Source organism: Salvelinus fontinalis, chromosome 38, assembly GCF_029448725.1.
Source record: "Salvelinus fontinalis isolate EN_2023a chromosome 38, ASM2944872v1, whole genome shotgun sequence".
Classification (NCBI taxonomy): Eukaryota; Metazoa; Chordata; class Actinopteri; order Salmoniformes; family Salmonidae; genus Salvelinus; species Salvelinus fontinalis.
This window is the reverse complement of record NC_074702.1, coordinates 91,327-108,318: the sequence shown is the minus strand read 5'-3', so window position 1 is coordinate 108,318 and position 16,992 is coordinate 91,327. Positions and strand designations below refer to the sequence as shown.

Sequence of the window (16,992 nt, the reverse complement as noted above, 5' to 3'; positions counted from 1 at the left end):
TCAGGTTACCTCAACTTCAGGATCCTATTGACATTCCACACGGCTGGGGGAGGTGCGTCATGACACATTATACAATTCATCAATAATGACACTTCAAGTCACTGATGGCATATTTCATAGACAGTATTTACAAAACAAGGTCATTTGATAATGATTTATTCTGCCTTTGATTAGACTCATGTCTAATACATATGGCAGACGTGTTGCTGTGCGTTTTGTTGCCAACCTTACTTTGTTACCTGACAACTTTACGGTTTTTACTTTTTAATTACCGTTTATATTTTTAGTTTTTCCCTCACAACTTTTTATTTTTTTTCATTCAACTTTTTTACTCCAGACGCTTTATCTGGACATGGTTTGTCAGGACCTTCAACAGCCGAAGCTAAGTAGTAACATTAACATGATGTCTTTTAATTGCAGTCGCTGTACTCATAATACACAGGAGAACGATCGCCTTATGGCGAGGATAGCTGTGCTACAAGCCCAGCTTCAGACGCAATCGTTAGGCAAGGGTAATTTCAGTGTAGGAAAGGATGAAACAGCGTTGACCATAGCATTGGCCATAGCATTGACCGTAGCATTGGCCATAGCATTGACCATAGCATTGACCAACTATTCAGACCATGAGATCAGTGACTCATTCTATGCAGGCAGTCAGTCACTCAAGCGCAGATTTACGTGATAAGTTCCTCTGACAGGTGCACTGTCACACCTCAAAGTCATATGGTTGGCATCATAGTTCTGCTTTTGTGGGTGTGACAAGCAACTTTCATAACCTTTGAAATGCATCCAAGTGCTAACCTGAAATTGTCCTCAACTAGGATCCTGAAATCTCTAAGGAAAAGAGATTGTCATTGTCATTGTAAGCTTATTATTATAAATGTTATTTATTTCATTAATGAATATTCAGCTTACACATTTGTACCATTGTTCTAATGGCATGACGCATTCATTCAAAATATATTTGCCAGGGCCTGCCAAGTGAATATTAGGGTAATCAATAACATGTTTGAATATTCTGCTTATTTTTTTAACCTTTAGTCAGTTAAGAACAAATTCTTATTTTCAATGATTGCCTAGGAACAGTGGGTTTATCTGCCTTGTTCAGGGGCAGTACAATAGATTTTTAGCTTGTCAGCTCAGGGATTTGATCTAGCAACTTTTCGGTTACAAGTCCAACGGTCTAACCACTAGGCTACCTGCCGCCCCATCAATGCCATGTTTGAATATTAGGATGATCAATAACATGTCTTAATATTAGGCTAATCATACCAATGTCTGAATATTATGAGGATCAATACAATGTCTGAATATTATGAGGATGTTTGGCCCCACTATGGGTCTTCTTCAGGACTATGGTTGCCCAAAACACTGGCCCCTCAAAGGCAATGGCTGTCGTACTTCATACATTCATCCCGTCACATATCAGTAAAAGTGGAATAAATATAATCCTTGTAAGTGGAATAAGACCACTCTTACTAGCAGATAGTCTCCCATCAGACAACAATGTTTTTATTTTCTGAATAAAACGTATGGTTAAAACGATGCCAACCTAAGAATCTTGTTTTTTGTTATTTTATGTCCAGAATAATATCTGGACCAAGACTTTAATTTGAATGACCATTTTAATGTTTAATTGTATTAATATTAACAATCTTGACCCAGTGATCCAGTCAGATTAATCAACCTGACATTGATCTGATTTTCCTTACTGTTTTTTTCCTCTACTTAATGGCAAATCTCAGGAAAACGTAACTACTTTCATGACATGTTAGTGATCGTGCTACTCAAGATACATGAACTCTCCTAACACCATGTTGTTGAGGAACTACAGTATGATCTGGTTTCGGCACTGAGATATACCTGATGTGTACCGTGTGCGTGTGTTTGAATAATGCACAGGTCATGGCGAGAATGCAGAAGATGCTATCTACAATGTTTGAGATGCTATCTAGAAAAAACAGGTTTGTCTGAGTATTTGGAGAACTGTGTTGTTCAACATGTATGAACTCTGAACATACTGGCTTGTATAACCATGCATTCCAGATTGAATTACATAAACTACTACCCTACTGTTTTACCTAGAAAAAGGGTTCAGGCAAACTATGTTCTCTCAACAACTGTTTGGCCCACTCTAGACAAAATGTAATTGTTAAGGCTTAACTGAAGCCTATGGACAGTAGATGCTGTGTTCATATTGCATTCATATTGCATTCAAATGCAACATTTGAAAAAGCATAAGAAGAAAATACCTTTTTATATCACAATGAATGATGTTTGCATATCAATTGTTTGTGAATCAGTAGAGCTTAAAATATGAACATTCTGTATTGTGAGAGTCAATACTAGCCTACACATGTGCAGGCCTAACATAGCACACAGTAAATGAACTTCCTTCACATTAAATCTAAAATGTAAATGTAAATGTAATTAAATGAACCTGCTATGGCATTTGAAGCACCAGGAACCTGCATCCACTAGGTTCCCTGGAAGTAAACAGTCCCACTGATATAATCTACAGGTGTAGGATCTTCATTTGATCACTCTTTTGTTGCTCAAAATTTATGGCCTAAACGTTCAAATCCTTATTTTGCTGTGACAATATAGGTAAAATTAAGATTCTACATCTGTACACACTTTTTTACCAGGTGAGAGAGCTTAATTAACCCCTTGCCACTGTCACGTCTACTCCCGCTCCCCCTCTCCGGCGCTCGACATCGCCAGTTTACTCATTATTACGCACACCTGCCACCTTCGTTACGCGCACCTGCGCCTCATGAGACTCACCTGGACTCCATCACCTTCCTGATTACCTTCCCTATATCTGTCACTCCCTTTGGTTCTTTCCCCAGGCGTTATTGATTCTGATTCTGTTTCATGTCTACACTAATCGTGTTTTGTTCCGTTATTTATTAAATTCACTACCTGTACTTGCTTCCCGATTCTTAGCGTACATGTTACAGCCACGTGCAGGAGCAGTCAAGTTTGGACACCTACTCATTCAAGGTTTATTGACTGCGTGAATCAAGCCTTCATGGTCGAAGTGCTGTGTCACGGATATCTAGGAGTGGTGGGTGTGGAGTCAGGCGCAGAGAGCAATGCTTCCAATGCATACGTTTATTAAGCTGGGTCTAGCCAACAAACAGGCAAAATGACCAATAAACAGGTATGTCCCCAAAACCAGGGAAAAATAACAGACAGCAAAATACATATAAGCAAAACAATTTCACCACTGACAGTGAGAATAAGCCCGCACAAAAGCAGGCGGGCCCTGGAAGTTTAAATAGGCCATCATTAACAACAAATAAGTAACAGGTGAAAACAATCAAGACAAAACTAACAGAAAAGAAAAAGGAATCGGTGGCAGCTAGTAGATGGGTGACTACGACCGCCGAGTGCCGCCCGAACGGAGAGGAGCCACCTTCGGTGGAAGTCGTGACATGCTGCAAAGAAACCAATACTAAAGGACATCAAATAGACGAGACAAGTTTAAGGTATGACCCAGATGCAGGCAGTGTTGAAGAAACAAAAGTGTATTCCTTAAATAGGGGCATGCAAACGACAGGGCAAGGCAGGCAGGGGTCAATAATCCAGAGAGGGTGTAAGGGTCCAGAACGGCAGGCAGTCTCAGGGTCAGGGCAGGCAAGGGTCAATAATCCAGAGAGGGTGTAAGGGTCCAGAACGGCAGGCAGTCTCAGGGTCAGGGCAGACAGGGGTCAAAAATACAGAGAGGGTGTAAGGGTTCAGAACGGCAGGCAGTCTCAGGGTCAGGGCAGGCAAGGGTCAATAATACAGAGAGGGTGTAAGGGTCCAGAATGGCAGGCAGTCTCAGGGTCAGGGCAGACAGTGGTCAATAATCCAGAGAGGGTGTAAGGGTCCAGAACGGCAGGCAGTCTCAGGGTCAGGACAGGCAGGGGTCAAAAACAGGGAAAGACAAAACAGGAGCAAGAAACAGGCAGGAACAGGGAAACAAATGCTGACAGGTTCTACGAACAAAACAAACTGGCAACAGACAAACAGAGAACACAGGTATAAATACACAGGGATAATGGGAAAGATGGGCGACACCTGGAAGAGGGTGGAGACAAACACAAAGACAGATGAAACAGTTCAGGGCATGACAAGACTTGCTTGTCAAGAAACATGAAACATGAGCAATGGACATTGGACCGGTGGAAATCTGTTCTTTGGTCTGATGAGTCCACATTTGAGATTTTTGGTTCCAACTGTGTCTTTGTGAGATGCAGAGTAGGTGAACGGATAATATCCGCATATGTGGTTCCCACTGTGAAGCATGGAGGAGGAGGTGTAATGGCGTGGGGGTGCTTTGCTGGTGACACTGTCTGTGATTTATTTAGAATTCAAGGCACACTTAACCAGCATGGCTACCACAGTATTATGCAGTGATATGCCATCCCATCTGGTTTGCGCTTAGTGGGACTATCATTTGATTTTCAACAGGACATTGACCCAACACACCTCCAGGCTATGTAAGGGCTATTTGACCAAGAAGGAGAGTGATGGAGTGCTGCATCAAATGACCTGGACTCCACAATCACCTGACCTCAACCCAATTGCGATGGTTTGGGATGAGTTGGACTGCAGAGTGAAGGAAAAGCAGCCAACAAGTGCTCAGCATATGTGGGAACTCCTCCAAGACCGTTGGAAAATCATTCCAGGTGAAGCTGGTTGAGAGAATGCCAAGAGTGTGCAAAGCTGTTATCAAGGCAAAGGGTGGCTACTTTGAAGACTTTTTTGGTTATTACATGATTACATATGTGTTATGTCATAGTTTTGATGTCTTCACTATTATTCTACATTGTCAAAAATATAAAAAATAAAGAAAAGCCCTTAAATGAGTAGGTGTGTCCAAACTCTTGACTGGTACTGTACTTCTCTCCTTCCTAGCTGGTTTGGCCATGCAATTCATACATGTTGCTGGTCTGAAGTTCGCAGCGGTCTAAGGCACTGCATCTCAGTGCTAGAGGCGTCACTACAGACCCCCTGGTTCGAATCCAGGCTGTATCACAATTGTCCCTGATTGGGAGTCCCATCGGGCGGTGCACAATTGGCCCAGTGTCGTCCGGGTTTGGCTGGGGTAGGCCGTCATTGTAAATAAGAATTTGTTCTCAACTGACTTGCCCAGTTAAATAAAGGTTAAATAAAAAAAAGGTTACATTAAAACATCTGGGTAAACTATCTTCATGCAATTCGAACATGCTGCTGCCCCAAAGTTAACAGTAATAAAATATTTGAACTGTTGAATACAGTCTCTTCTGGCTCATAGATGACATTCAGTGGTTCCCAACCTTTTTTGGTTACTGTACCACCAATTTAATTTTGCTCTGCCCGGAGTGCCCCTGAAGGAGCCTCTCATGTGCATTTTACCAGTAGGCCTATGGTCTCATGAGTCTTCTCAAGTACCCTCTGTGTGTAGGTCAAGTACCCGTAGCGGTCCTAGTACCCCTGGTTGGGAACCACTGATCTAACGAATGTTAGAATTTGGGTGAACTATCCCTTAAATACAAAGTGATATACATGTTGCTACTTTCCACAGAGACTCTAGCCCCGTTTATACCTGGTTCTAGCATGCGTACTTTGTCCTGATCTTGTCCACATTCTGATTGTGGCCACATTTTTAGACAGGTGTAGATGATTAAAAGATGCCTTATGAACTGATTTAGATAAGATCTTATTCGTGTAAACGGATAAGACTAGGACATGATTGGAACAAAGGATGCATGTTAGTGGCAGGTATAAACGGGCCTTATGATGATGTCCATGGCTCATTTTTGAGTAGCAAGGCTCTATATGATGGGGAAAGACGCTTTCACTCAATGTACAGTCAGTCATCTAGTAAATGTTTATCCTGGCACAACAACACTTTAAGAGCACCACTAGAGAGCAGACTTTAGTCAACTTCTCAACAGCATAGTATCTAACCAGCATTGTGACACGAGTTTGTTTAAGGATGACCAGTAGGAGGCATATCTGTCTCATTTCTTTCACGTCATTGTCAGTAGAGTTGTCCTAAGCACCGACTACTACAGTACCAGTTTCAGGGGTATGATATGTACAATACGGAAATATTTTATCAATCATGTTTTATTTAAAAAAGCATTAATTTGAGGGTTGAGCACCAAAAGGGCATAACCTTAATCTGTCAGTGAAGTTTTATTTGCATTTTGCCTTTCACAATAATTGTATGTGTTACCCAGAGTTTTAAATAGGTGCTGCATGACCGTCTTTTCCCCATAAAAAATTAACATTCATAGTCTACTCAGGAGCGCTTAGTCGCATTCCTCCAACACCAGCTACTTTCAGAGGCCAAGGCCAACACGACACCACACCAGCTCTGGCCACAATAAAAGTGGTTCTGGACACAATTCAGCCACTTCAACTTTTCATTGAGTTTGGACATTGGGTTTGGATATTGAGTTTAGACAAGATATATGAGTGCAAACTCAACACCACAAACATATGATGTGCATAAAGTAATTGGCTGCAAGAAACACCCACGTTTATACTGAGAGAGGATCACAATGTTATTCACAAACAGTACCAGTCAAAAGTTTGGACACACCAACTCATTCAAGGGTTTTTCTTTATTTTGACTCTTTTCTACATTGTGGAATAATAGTAAAGACATCAAAACTATGAAATAACACATATGGAATCATGTTGTAACCAAAAAAGTGCTAAACAAATCAACATATATTTTATATTTGAGATTCTTTAAAGTAGCCACCCTTTGCCTTGATGACAGCTTTGCACACTCTTGGCATTCTCTCAACCAGCTTCATGAGGTAGTCACCTGGAATGCATTTCATTTAACGGGTGTGCTTTGTTAAAGGTTCATTTGTGGAATTTATTTCCTTCTCAATGCGTTTGAGGCAATCCGTTGTGTTGTGACAAGGTAAGGGTGGTATACAGAAGATGGCCCTATTTGGTAAAAGACCAAGTCCATATTATGGCAAGAACAGCTCAAATAAGCAAAGAAAACTGACAGTCCCTCATTACTTTAAGACATGAAGGTAAGTCAATGCGGAAAATTTCAAGAACCTTTAAAGTTTCTTCAAGGGCAGTCGCAAAAACCATCAAGCACTATGATGAAACTGGCTCTAATGAGGACCGCCGCAGGAAAGGAATACCCAGAGTTACCTCTGCTGCAGAGGATAAGTAGATTAGAGTTACCAGCATCAGAAATTGCAGCCCAAATAAATGCTTCACAGAGTTCAAGTAACAGACACATCTCAACATCAACTTTTCAGAGGAGACTGAGTGAATCAAGCCTTCATGGTCAAATTGCTGCAAAGTAACCAATTCTAAAGGACACCAATAAGAAGAAGAGACTTACTTGGGTCAAGAAACATGAGCAATGGACATTAGTCCGGTGCAAATCTGTGGTTTGGTCTGATGAGTCCAAATTTGAGATTTTTGGTTCCAACCGCTGTGTCTTTGTGAGACGCAGAGTAGGTGAACGGGTGACATCGCATATGTGGTTACGACCGTGAAGCATGGAGGAGGAGGTGTGATGGTGTGGGGGTGCTTTGCTGGTGACACTGTCTGTGATTTATTTAGAATTCAAGGCACACTTAACCAGCATGGCTACCACAGCATTCTGCAGCGATACTCCATCCCATCTGGATTGTGCTAAGTGGGACTATCATTTGTTTTTCAACAGGACAATGACCCAACACACCTCCAGGCTGTGTAAGGGCTATTTGACCAAGAAGGAGAGTGATGGAGTGATGCATCAGATGACCTGGCCTCCACAATCACCTGACTTCAACACACTTGAGATGGTTTGGGATGAGTTGGACTGCAGAGTGAAGGAAAAGCAGCCAACAAGTGCTCAGCATATGTGGGAACTCCTTCAAGAGTGGCCTCCCGGGTGGCGCAGTGGTCTAGGGCACTGCATCCCAGTGCTAGCTGCGCCACCAGAGTCTCTGGGTTCGCGCCCAGGCTCTGTCGCAGCCGGCCGCAACCGGGAGGTCCGTGGGGCGACGCACAATTGGCATAGTGTCGTCCGGGTTAGGGAGGGTTTGGCCGGTAGGGATATCCTTGTCTCAGTATGTAAAAATGTAATAAAATGTATGCACTCTACTGTAAGTCGCTCTGGATAAGAGCGTTTGCTAAATGACTAAAATGAAAATGAAGACTGTTGGAAAAACATTCCAGGTGAACTTGGTTGAGAGGATGCCAAGAGTGTGCAAAGCTGTCATCAATACAAAGGATGGCTACTTTGAAGAATCTAAAATACTTTTTTGGTTTCTCTTTGCTAATTTGAGATGTTCTTGCAATCATATGGATTTGGTATTTTACCATATAGGGCTGTCTTATATATACCACCCCTACCTTGTCACAACACAACTGATTGGCTCAAATGCATTAAGAAGGAAAGAAATTCCACAAATTAACTTTTAACAAGGTACATCTGTTAATTGAAATGCATTCCAGGTTACTACATCATGACGCTGGGTGAGAGAATGCCAAGAGTGTGCACAGCTGTCTTCAAGGCTATTTGAAGAATCTCAAATATAAAATATATTTTGATTTGTTTAACACTTTTTGGGTTACTACATGATTCCATATGTGTTATTTCATAGTTTTGATGTCTTCACTATTAATCTACAATTAATCTACAATGTAGAAAATAGTAAAAATCAAGAAAAACCCTTGAGTGAGTAGGTGTGTCCAAACTTTTGACTGGTACTGTATATTAAATGTAGGCTATCTAGGCCATATTAGGCTACAAGTGATAACAAACCTTTCAAGCAATACACTAAATGCACTAATTGAGTAACACAACATATAACTTCTAATCAAAAATCTTTGTTTAAAGCAATTAGTAAATAGCTTATACATCTGTTATTATGACCCATCATTTATAATAGCTTAAATGATTATGCATGATGAGCCAATTTTGTAATTGAACTGTCTTGAACGATCTCCCGGGTGGCGCAGTGGTCTAGGGCACTGCATCGCAGTGCTAGCTGCGCCACCAGAGTCTCTGGGCCACCAGAGTCTCTGGGTTCGCGCCCAGGCTGGGCTGGGTTTGCGCCCAGGCTCTGTTGCAGCCGGCCGCAACCGGGAGGTCCGTGGGGCGACGCACAATTGGCATAGCGTCGTCCGGGTTAGGGAGGGTTTGGCCGGTAGGGATATCCTTGTCTCAGTATGTAAAATGAAATGTAAAAAAAAATGTAATAAAATGTATGCACTTTTTTGTAAGTCGCTCTGGATAAGTGACTAAATGACTAAAATGTAAATGTAAAATGTCTGGCCTTCACATAATTGCATCCGCGGGAGAAAAAAAGTATATCTACCGTAATGACAGAACACTGAAACTACCTAGTTTCTGCTGAGTTTCACATTTTATTACATTTTTTTTTACATTTCATTTTACAACACTCTTTGCGTAAATACAGGATTGCATTAGGGATATTGTAGTTTTATAATAAAAAACCACCTCTTTTCAAGAGTAGCCTCATTGTTTTGAACTACTAGTCCCGGAGTGCTTGTAGTTTCAAAGCAAACAGACGGCGAGAGTTGTGGCGTGAAGGTGTAAAGATCGGATTTGACTCAGACAAGATCGGACTCGCTTCCTAAAAAAAAGTTAGTATCTAAATAAGGCTATGATGGAAACCTTATTACCATGGATCAAAAGTGAGATTCCCCGACATCTCTGATACACCGTTTGGCGAGACATAGTAAGTAAATATTGTTACAATATTTCTGCTGTTTCTACCGACGTTGGAAATTGTAGGCAAGTGTGCAAATCTAGTAGCCGAACAGAATCATAACATGTGTATGAACATAGTACAGGTAGGTCTATCTTGTGTTTGAAAGTTTGACATCTAGGCTATATATATATTTATTATTATATATATTTTATCATACACAACTACATAGCCACTGGTTTACAGTAGTTGAAGCGCACAAGCGAGCGTTTGAAATACACCTGTTGACTGCGGAAACGGTATTTTTGTCAATCTGGCATAGACGGCGGAGCAGAATTTCTACATGTGAAAAAACAACTATTACAGTAGTCATACTGTATGTAGCCAAATTTTGATGATGATGGTTTATTTACAGCTAGCTCCGTCTCTATATATTTTCTCAGCGATAAGGTAGGCTATCCAACAGGTGCGCCTGAACTAGGCTTCTGTATTTAGAGATAACGCGAAGGTGAAATTCGACAGGAGGATTGGCTACCCACCCACCCACACATTCAAGAATCGGTTTTGCGGAATAACTGATTGTTGAATCTCAGACAAGAGCAACCTGTTTGTGTGCACTCGTGTACAACCCAAATTAATTATTACTGACTCACTGCGACAGCAACATAGGCTATACATGAATGATAAGAAGTCTCCCTTTACGCAAACAAATTACAGTCTGAATGAGTTCATGCTTTATGCTCTGTAAAATAGGTTACCTCAAACTAATCCCAAAGGTAGCCTCAGGTAAACAATCTCAGGTGTGAACCAGTGTGGAGGAAATGGACTAACAATGGCATAGGGCTGGGCAATATGGCCTAAAAATATTAATTCGAGAAATCGGCGAGCCCTACTACGGCACCACAAAACAACTTTTGGTAAACGAAAGAAACTGTAGGCCTATCTAGATGTGTTGTTTCTCTGTGTTTCCATAGGCTTTTTTTTAGATTCCGCTGTAGGCTACTTTATCCATATTCTTAAACTATCATGTTTGTAGCCACGCTTTATAGAATAAACAGCTAGGGTAGAAAACATATAACATTGTACGACATTGGCCTATATATTTTAGCGACCTAAACTCGACACCTAGCGAACTTGTCAAGTGGTTCGGACCTCTTAACATAACGGTTAAGGTCTTGGCTTGACATCCGCTGGACCCGAATTCGAGCCACGGCAACCCTCCGAATTCGGCAAAATATTAAATAGGTTAAACTGTGTACTCTATATTATTATGCGAACTGATTGCAATTTTAGGTGTAGTAATTGTGTATGTCATTTATGAATCTTAATGTTTACAGATGTAAAGATGGCAGCTGTCAGAGCAAAGTCATTTCTTCGCCAAGGAAGTCTCATTAGGAGCAAATCTGAGGGGACGTTGATTGATCTAGACGACACTGGAACGGTGAACATCAACAATTTAAATGGTAGCCTACTCTAACGTTTATGAAATATATTGTCTTTGAACTAGATGTCATTAATAGGTTTCCAAAAATCGGGGAACTTTCCCAGCTTTTCCAGAGATCCCAGTTGGAAGATTCACGGAATCATGAGGGAATAAGCAGGAAATCCAGAAACCTCCAACCGGGATTTTTGGAAAACCTGGTAGTCTTGGGAAAGTTACTAGATTTTTGCAACCCTGGTTATGAAACTATTTCAAATATAGGATTGCATTATGTGTATTGTACAGTAGCTCCTTTGAGTGGTACCCTCATTTGGAATAATGCCTGTTTAAAGAGCAACAATTCTGTGTGATTTTACCATGTTCTCATATGTATGTTTTATATTAGTAGGTAAGGCTTTGATTTGACACAGATATTTTGTATTTTCACAGGGAGTAGTTACATAATAAATCAAGTGACAAAACATTCTGAGTGGCCTGTGTTGCAGCCGGAGGTCAAACATGGAAGTCAAACCACAAATCCATTCTGGAACAAACTGTCTATATCCAATCCGTTTTTGGATGACATTTTACACACAAACAATGACAAAACGTTAACGAACGCTGATCTATCAATACAGAAAGATGAACTTTCGACTCTGTTTGACAGTGAGAACTTTGACGCCAGTAGCACATCTTCGGACGAAACAAACTTCGTCCATTTTGCGGATACCAAGCGAAAGAGCATAAGACAATCAGGGAGATGGAAGAGTGCCTCGGATATTCTCGACGACCTGGAGAGAAAGGAACCGAAAAGGCAAAACAGCCTCAAATTGTCAGCAGGCCCATTTCTGAATGCAGATTTTGAGTGGTTGAAAAATGACCGGGAGGCTTACAAAATGGCCTGGTTAAGTCACAGGCAGCTAGCGAGGTCATGTCTTGACCTAGGCCTAATGAGTCAGAGTCCTGGATGGGCCCAGACCCAAGCCACCAACTCTCAGATAGTCTGCAAGATAGGTCACAGCGGAGGGTCACTACAGTTACCAGACTCGGATATTACCGTCCATATCCCAGAGGGCCTTGTTCCTGCTGGGGAGGTTCAGGAGGTTGCACTGAAAGCCATCCTGGAGCCCCCTCACGGGCTGAACAACAACTACATGACAACCGTGAGTCCGCTCCTGGAGGTGAGTCTCAGCAACACGAGCGGAAAGGAATCCATCTCGCTGGAAATGAAAATGGTCGCGGAGGTCAAGAAGGATCCGATAAGTCAGGTCATGACCACATTTGTTGGCCTAGTGTCCAACAAGAGAGAGGGACCTTATCAGAAAGTCAAGGACTGTTACATTTACAAGAACATCATGCAGATGAATCTTCAAGACTTAAAGTCTAATTTCTATGTTATTGTAGCCGCAGAGGCCTCGGTTATCCAGCCCCCTGCTACATCCGTTTGGGATTACCTGGATCGTCAAGTTACCGTCGCCGTTTATGGCCCAAAGTATATCCATCCGTCTTTCAAAGTGGTCGTGGTCGTCTCTTGCCACGATAATGTTCCACCGAGGCTTCCGTTCTCAGATATCCACAGAGGCAGCAGAAACTTGCCCCCTCTGGTGCTACAGCTCTGGGAGAAGCACCAGTTTAGCCCAGAGAGACTGAATGACCTACACATCTCGACTTCCGTCATAGCGTCAAAGTTCGAAGTCAAAGCCCAGGATAAAAGGAAAGAGGTGAGACAAGGGCTACTCAAACTGGGTAAAGTCATTCACCTGCCTCTTGAGCTGGCCAAGATGGGCAATGGGGAGATGGATTCCTTTAAACTACACCTCCAGGTGAGGGATTCAAACAGTGTCACTGTAGCAGAGTTCCAGGTGTCTTCCCCTGCAGCGGCACCTATTCGCTCTGAAAAGCGAGGTCCCATGCGAAACAAAATTTGTCAATCGCTAGCTATACCGGAGGAATCCGTCCCAGAGTTCCCCAAATTCGGGACCAGACCTGTGAAGGTGCAGTGTTACGGGGTGGCACTGAAGTCAGTGCTCCGTCAACCGCGAGTGGAGTACCTCCTGGAGTACTTCAAGGGCGACACCGTGGCTCTCCTCTCCAGAGAGACCGTGAGGTCGGTGGGCCAGTCCAAAGTCAAGGAGTGGTACATCGGCTTCCTCCGAGGCAGGACCGGCCTGGTCCATTGCAAGAACGTCAAACTCATCACCCGAGACCAAGTGATTGACTTCAACGGCACTGACTTCACCACCGAGACCCTCTTGGACAACATGGCACTGCCGTTCAAGAAGCTCACCTACATCTACTCAGACATCCAGACACTGGTGACCGAACACATCCCCAGCTGGAGGGGCTTCGCTGATGCCCTGGGCTACTCGAGCTTGTCGCTCAACGCTATCACACGGAGACATGCTGAAACAGAGGCTGAGAAGGTGGCCTGCGTGCTGGAGAAACTGAAGGAGGACTGCCACACCGAGAACAGCAAGAAGAAGTTCCAGCACAAGCTCATGATCGTAAGTGTAGAAAAGGACGGGGCATGTTTGATAGGTCTCAGGTTTGAGAAGAATCTTCAAACCAGCTTGACCTTTGTTTTGAATTACTTTTTCTCTTTTCCAAATGCGCTTCATTAATTGCATTTCAAGTAAGTGTTTTGTATGTTGCTTTTTCCATCCTAGGGTCTGTTGAAGATGGACTCTCAGGCTCTAGTGGCCCATCTGATCCAGAACATGGTCATCCTGTCCACGGCGGTGGAGCTGGGTATCAGGTGGAGGGAGCTCGCTGAGAGGCTGGGGAAACTCTCCAGTGCTCAGATCGCTGCTTACGAGGCACCTCACCGGGGGAAGAGTGGAGAAGTTAGCGCTGTGGTTAGTTAATTTGACTTTGATTTGTTGTATTTAGCAAAATATGTTGTTCTTAGGAGATCACCCCTTCATGATCTCATTGGATCAACAGACAAGGATTAGGAAGTCTGTACCAATACTTTTATTTGTATAGTCCATTATAGATGGGCTATAGATTTATTTCCACTGCTTTCATTGTACCGTTTACACCCTGCTGTATCCTGTGCATATGACGAATCAACTCTGATTTGATAGATTCCCGAACTATCAACTATAAACTGAACTGAACTTGTGGATCCTCCTCTCTCTATTGTAGTCTATGTGGAAACCTGCCTATGACTTCCTGTACTCATGGAGCCAGCTGTACGGGGAGGGCTTCCAGGACATGATCCAGGACCTCCACCTGGCCCTGGACAAGATGAAGAGCCCAATCACCAGACAGTGGAGGCAGCTGACCGGGGCGCTAATCGCAGTCAACTGTCTGGAGATCCTCAGGGTCTCGGCCTTCCCCAAACCATAGAACCATAGAACCATAGAACCATAGAACCCCACTGAGGAGAAGAATGAGCACGCTGGAGCGCTCAAATGGGTAAGAACTGTAGAACTGAGGCCACAGAGGCCCTTTGATAAAGCTTACTGTGCAGTTCCCACTATCTTTGAATATGGAGGTCCTTGTTACGATGCAGAGGGTGAGGCGAAGATGAAGTCAATGTTTGTTCTTGTTCTTGTATTGTGCCGTGTCTTTGCCCACTTGTCAGAGTTTCTTCTTAGAGTTCAGTTCATGTCGTAATTTTTCATTGTGGCCAGATACTTAAACTATATTGCTAGATTTTGTTCATACAAAGCCAGAACCAGTGTATGGACGGATTCTGTTACACAGGATGCAAACGAACGTATATCTCAGCCATATTAACCATATCTGTCTTTACATGAGTTTTTATAAAGGATTCGTTTTGATAATTTGTCTAACAGATATCTGCTTCCTTTGACATCATTTCTTAAGACAAAACAGCAGAAACTATATTGAGGTCTGTTACTTTGGGGTTTTCTGTTTGACACTATGTGATAGCCCTTGTTTTGATTTGACATTAATAGTAAGGCAACATACAGTAGAGTTAGCGCTTCCAGTTAGCGCTTCCAGTTGTCACACGGTTTTATACCTTTATTTTATATGTTACAATGTTACATGAAATCCCCCTGGTTTTTCATTATATTTGACATTTATTTTAGAGGCTGTATTTACGCTAATTTTGATTGAGGTTGGAAGGGATTACATTTGTTTTATCTGCCAAATCCAGTCCTCACTATTTAGATTGATACTTTTTAACTCAGTGTATTAAGCCCATCCATTGGCACCTTTTTCAGTGCATTTAGTGTTGTCTACTGGAAAATAGCATAATATGTTCAAATATATTTTAAATATGTAATATAATGTAAAACAACCTTTTTGTGATTTATCTGAAATATAATATTTCACAATGAAGATTTATAACTGAAATGATGACCTGGTGTGTATGACGTATGAATAAATATTACTTACATTTTTGACAGACAAGTAATATATATCTATTTTCAATGAATTGTCAACTAAAGTAGTTCATTGAGAAGAAGACCCATTATTTAAGTTCAGGTTCATCCCCAGGTTGTGAATCACATGTCTTATAAGAGTAGCAGGGATAGTGAGCAGTAAGGGTCTGTGTCTTGCATTGTGGGTAGTGTAATAATGTGTCATGCGGTTCACTTTGGTCTCTAGCATGTCACATCTGTTCAGTTAAAGATAAAGGAGAATATTTGGCTTCCGTCAGGGACTGCATTGACCCTAATACTGACGTCTGTTCATAGAGGGGGATGATTGAAACGATTTGATTTACCAAGGCAATAACGCTTTAATTACATAGATCACATTCTCTGTACAGCCAGATTGTATCCACAGAGGAAACCCTTCATTTAAAAGACCTGAAACTGAAATTAATCTGAAATTCCCAGTCCTAACTCCCCAATTTATCAGCAATGAATCCTGTCCTTGAACCCTATATATGATTGAATCCTGTCCTTGAACCCTATATATGAATGAATCCTGTCCTTGAACCCTATATATGATTAAATCCTGTCCTTGAACCCTATATATGATTGACTCCTGTCCTTGAACCCTATATATGATTGAATCTTGTCCTTGAACCCTATATATGATTGAATCCTGTCCTTGAACCCTATATATGATTGAATCCTGTCCTTGAACCCTATATATGATTGAATCCTGTCCTTGAACCCTATAAATGATTGAATTCTGTCCTTGAACCCTATATATGATTTAATCCTGTCCTTGAACCCTATACATGATTGAATCCTGTCCTTGAACCCTATACATGATTGAATCCTGTCCTTGAACCCTATATATGATTGAATCCTGTCCTTGAACCCTATATATGATTGAATCCTGTCCTTGAACCCTATATATGATTAAATCCTGTCCTTGAACCCTATACATGATTGAATCCTGTCCTTGAACCCTATATATGATTAAATCCTGTCCTTGAATCCTGTCCTAGAATTTCCTGGCTGTGTGTTTTCTGTTGACTTACTCTTGTTGACCTTTTTAGTTTGACTTTCTCTCCTCTGTTTATTTAAGCTGGTTTCAACTGAGAGTTGCATTGTATGGTCTTTAGTCTTTATCTGTTGGCGTTGGCAACGGGAAAGCTCAGGATGTCTATCCTGTTTCTGTTCTGTATTACAGGTGAATGTTATGACTGCATACATTCTGGCTTAAAATAGAAGAAGAAATAGATATACAATATACCGTATGTTCCTCCTTCCTGGTACATTTACAGTCCTAAAGCAAGAAGATGTTCTGTATAGTTTTAAACAATGGCTGTTACGTTATAACTAGTGAAATATCTTGTCATTGAAATGATTTATAGTTCATCTGTTGTTGACAACAGAGAGACAATGGTCTTATTCGATATCCTGGTAATATTCCATCCAGATAGTGGACCAGTGACATGTTACTGGACCAGCATCAAGTGCAGATTAATTATGGAGCTGTGACACTCCATTTAAACAT

The 16,992-nt window shown here is 41.8% G+C and overlaps 1 protein-coding gene across 2 annotated transcripts; it reads left to right on the top strand.

The window, feature by feature from the left end:
- The first annotated feature begins 9,537 nt into the window (after window positions 1-9,537).
- LOC129837270 (metastasis-associated in colon cancer protein 1-like) lies at window positions 9,538-16,054 on the top strand. 2 transcript variants are annotated; one of them, XM_055903295.1, is made up of 5 exons: window positions 9,538-9,710; window positions 11,018-11,143; window positions 11,551-13,604; window positions 13,767-13,955; window positions 14,248-16,054. In XM_055903295.1, exons 2-5 carry the CDS (start codon window positions 11,026-11,028, stop codon window positions 14,449-14,451), a joined length of 2,565 nt encoding a protein of 854 aa, XP_055759270.1. In that variant the 5' UTR covers window positions 9,538-9,710; window positions 11,018-11,025; the 3' UTR covers window positions 14,452-16,054. The 2 variants fall into 2 exon arrangements, with proteins under 2 accessions (XP_055759270.1, XP_055759269.1); XM_055903294.1 differs by lacking the exon at window positions 9,538-9,710 and having other exon boundaries at window positions 11,008-11,143.
- The last annotated feature ends 938 nt before the right edge of the window (window positions 16,055-16,992 follow it).

Bases quoted from the DNA above. Each gene is read 5' to 3' on its own strand.
- LOC129837270 (XM_055903294.1), top strand. From the start codon at position 11,008: ATGTTTACAGATGTAAAGATGGCAGCTGTCAGAGCAAAGTCATTTCTT. The intron at 11,144-11,550 runs GTAGCCTACTCT...GTATTTTCACAG, and splicing joins GAACATCAACAATTTAAATG to GGAGTAGTTACATAATAAAT. The intron at 13,605-13,766 runs GTAAGTGTAGAA...TTTCCATCCTAG, and splicing joins TCCAGCACAAGCTCATGATC to GGTCTGTTGAAGATGGACTC.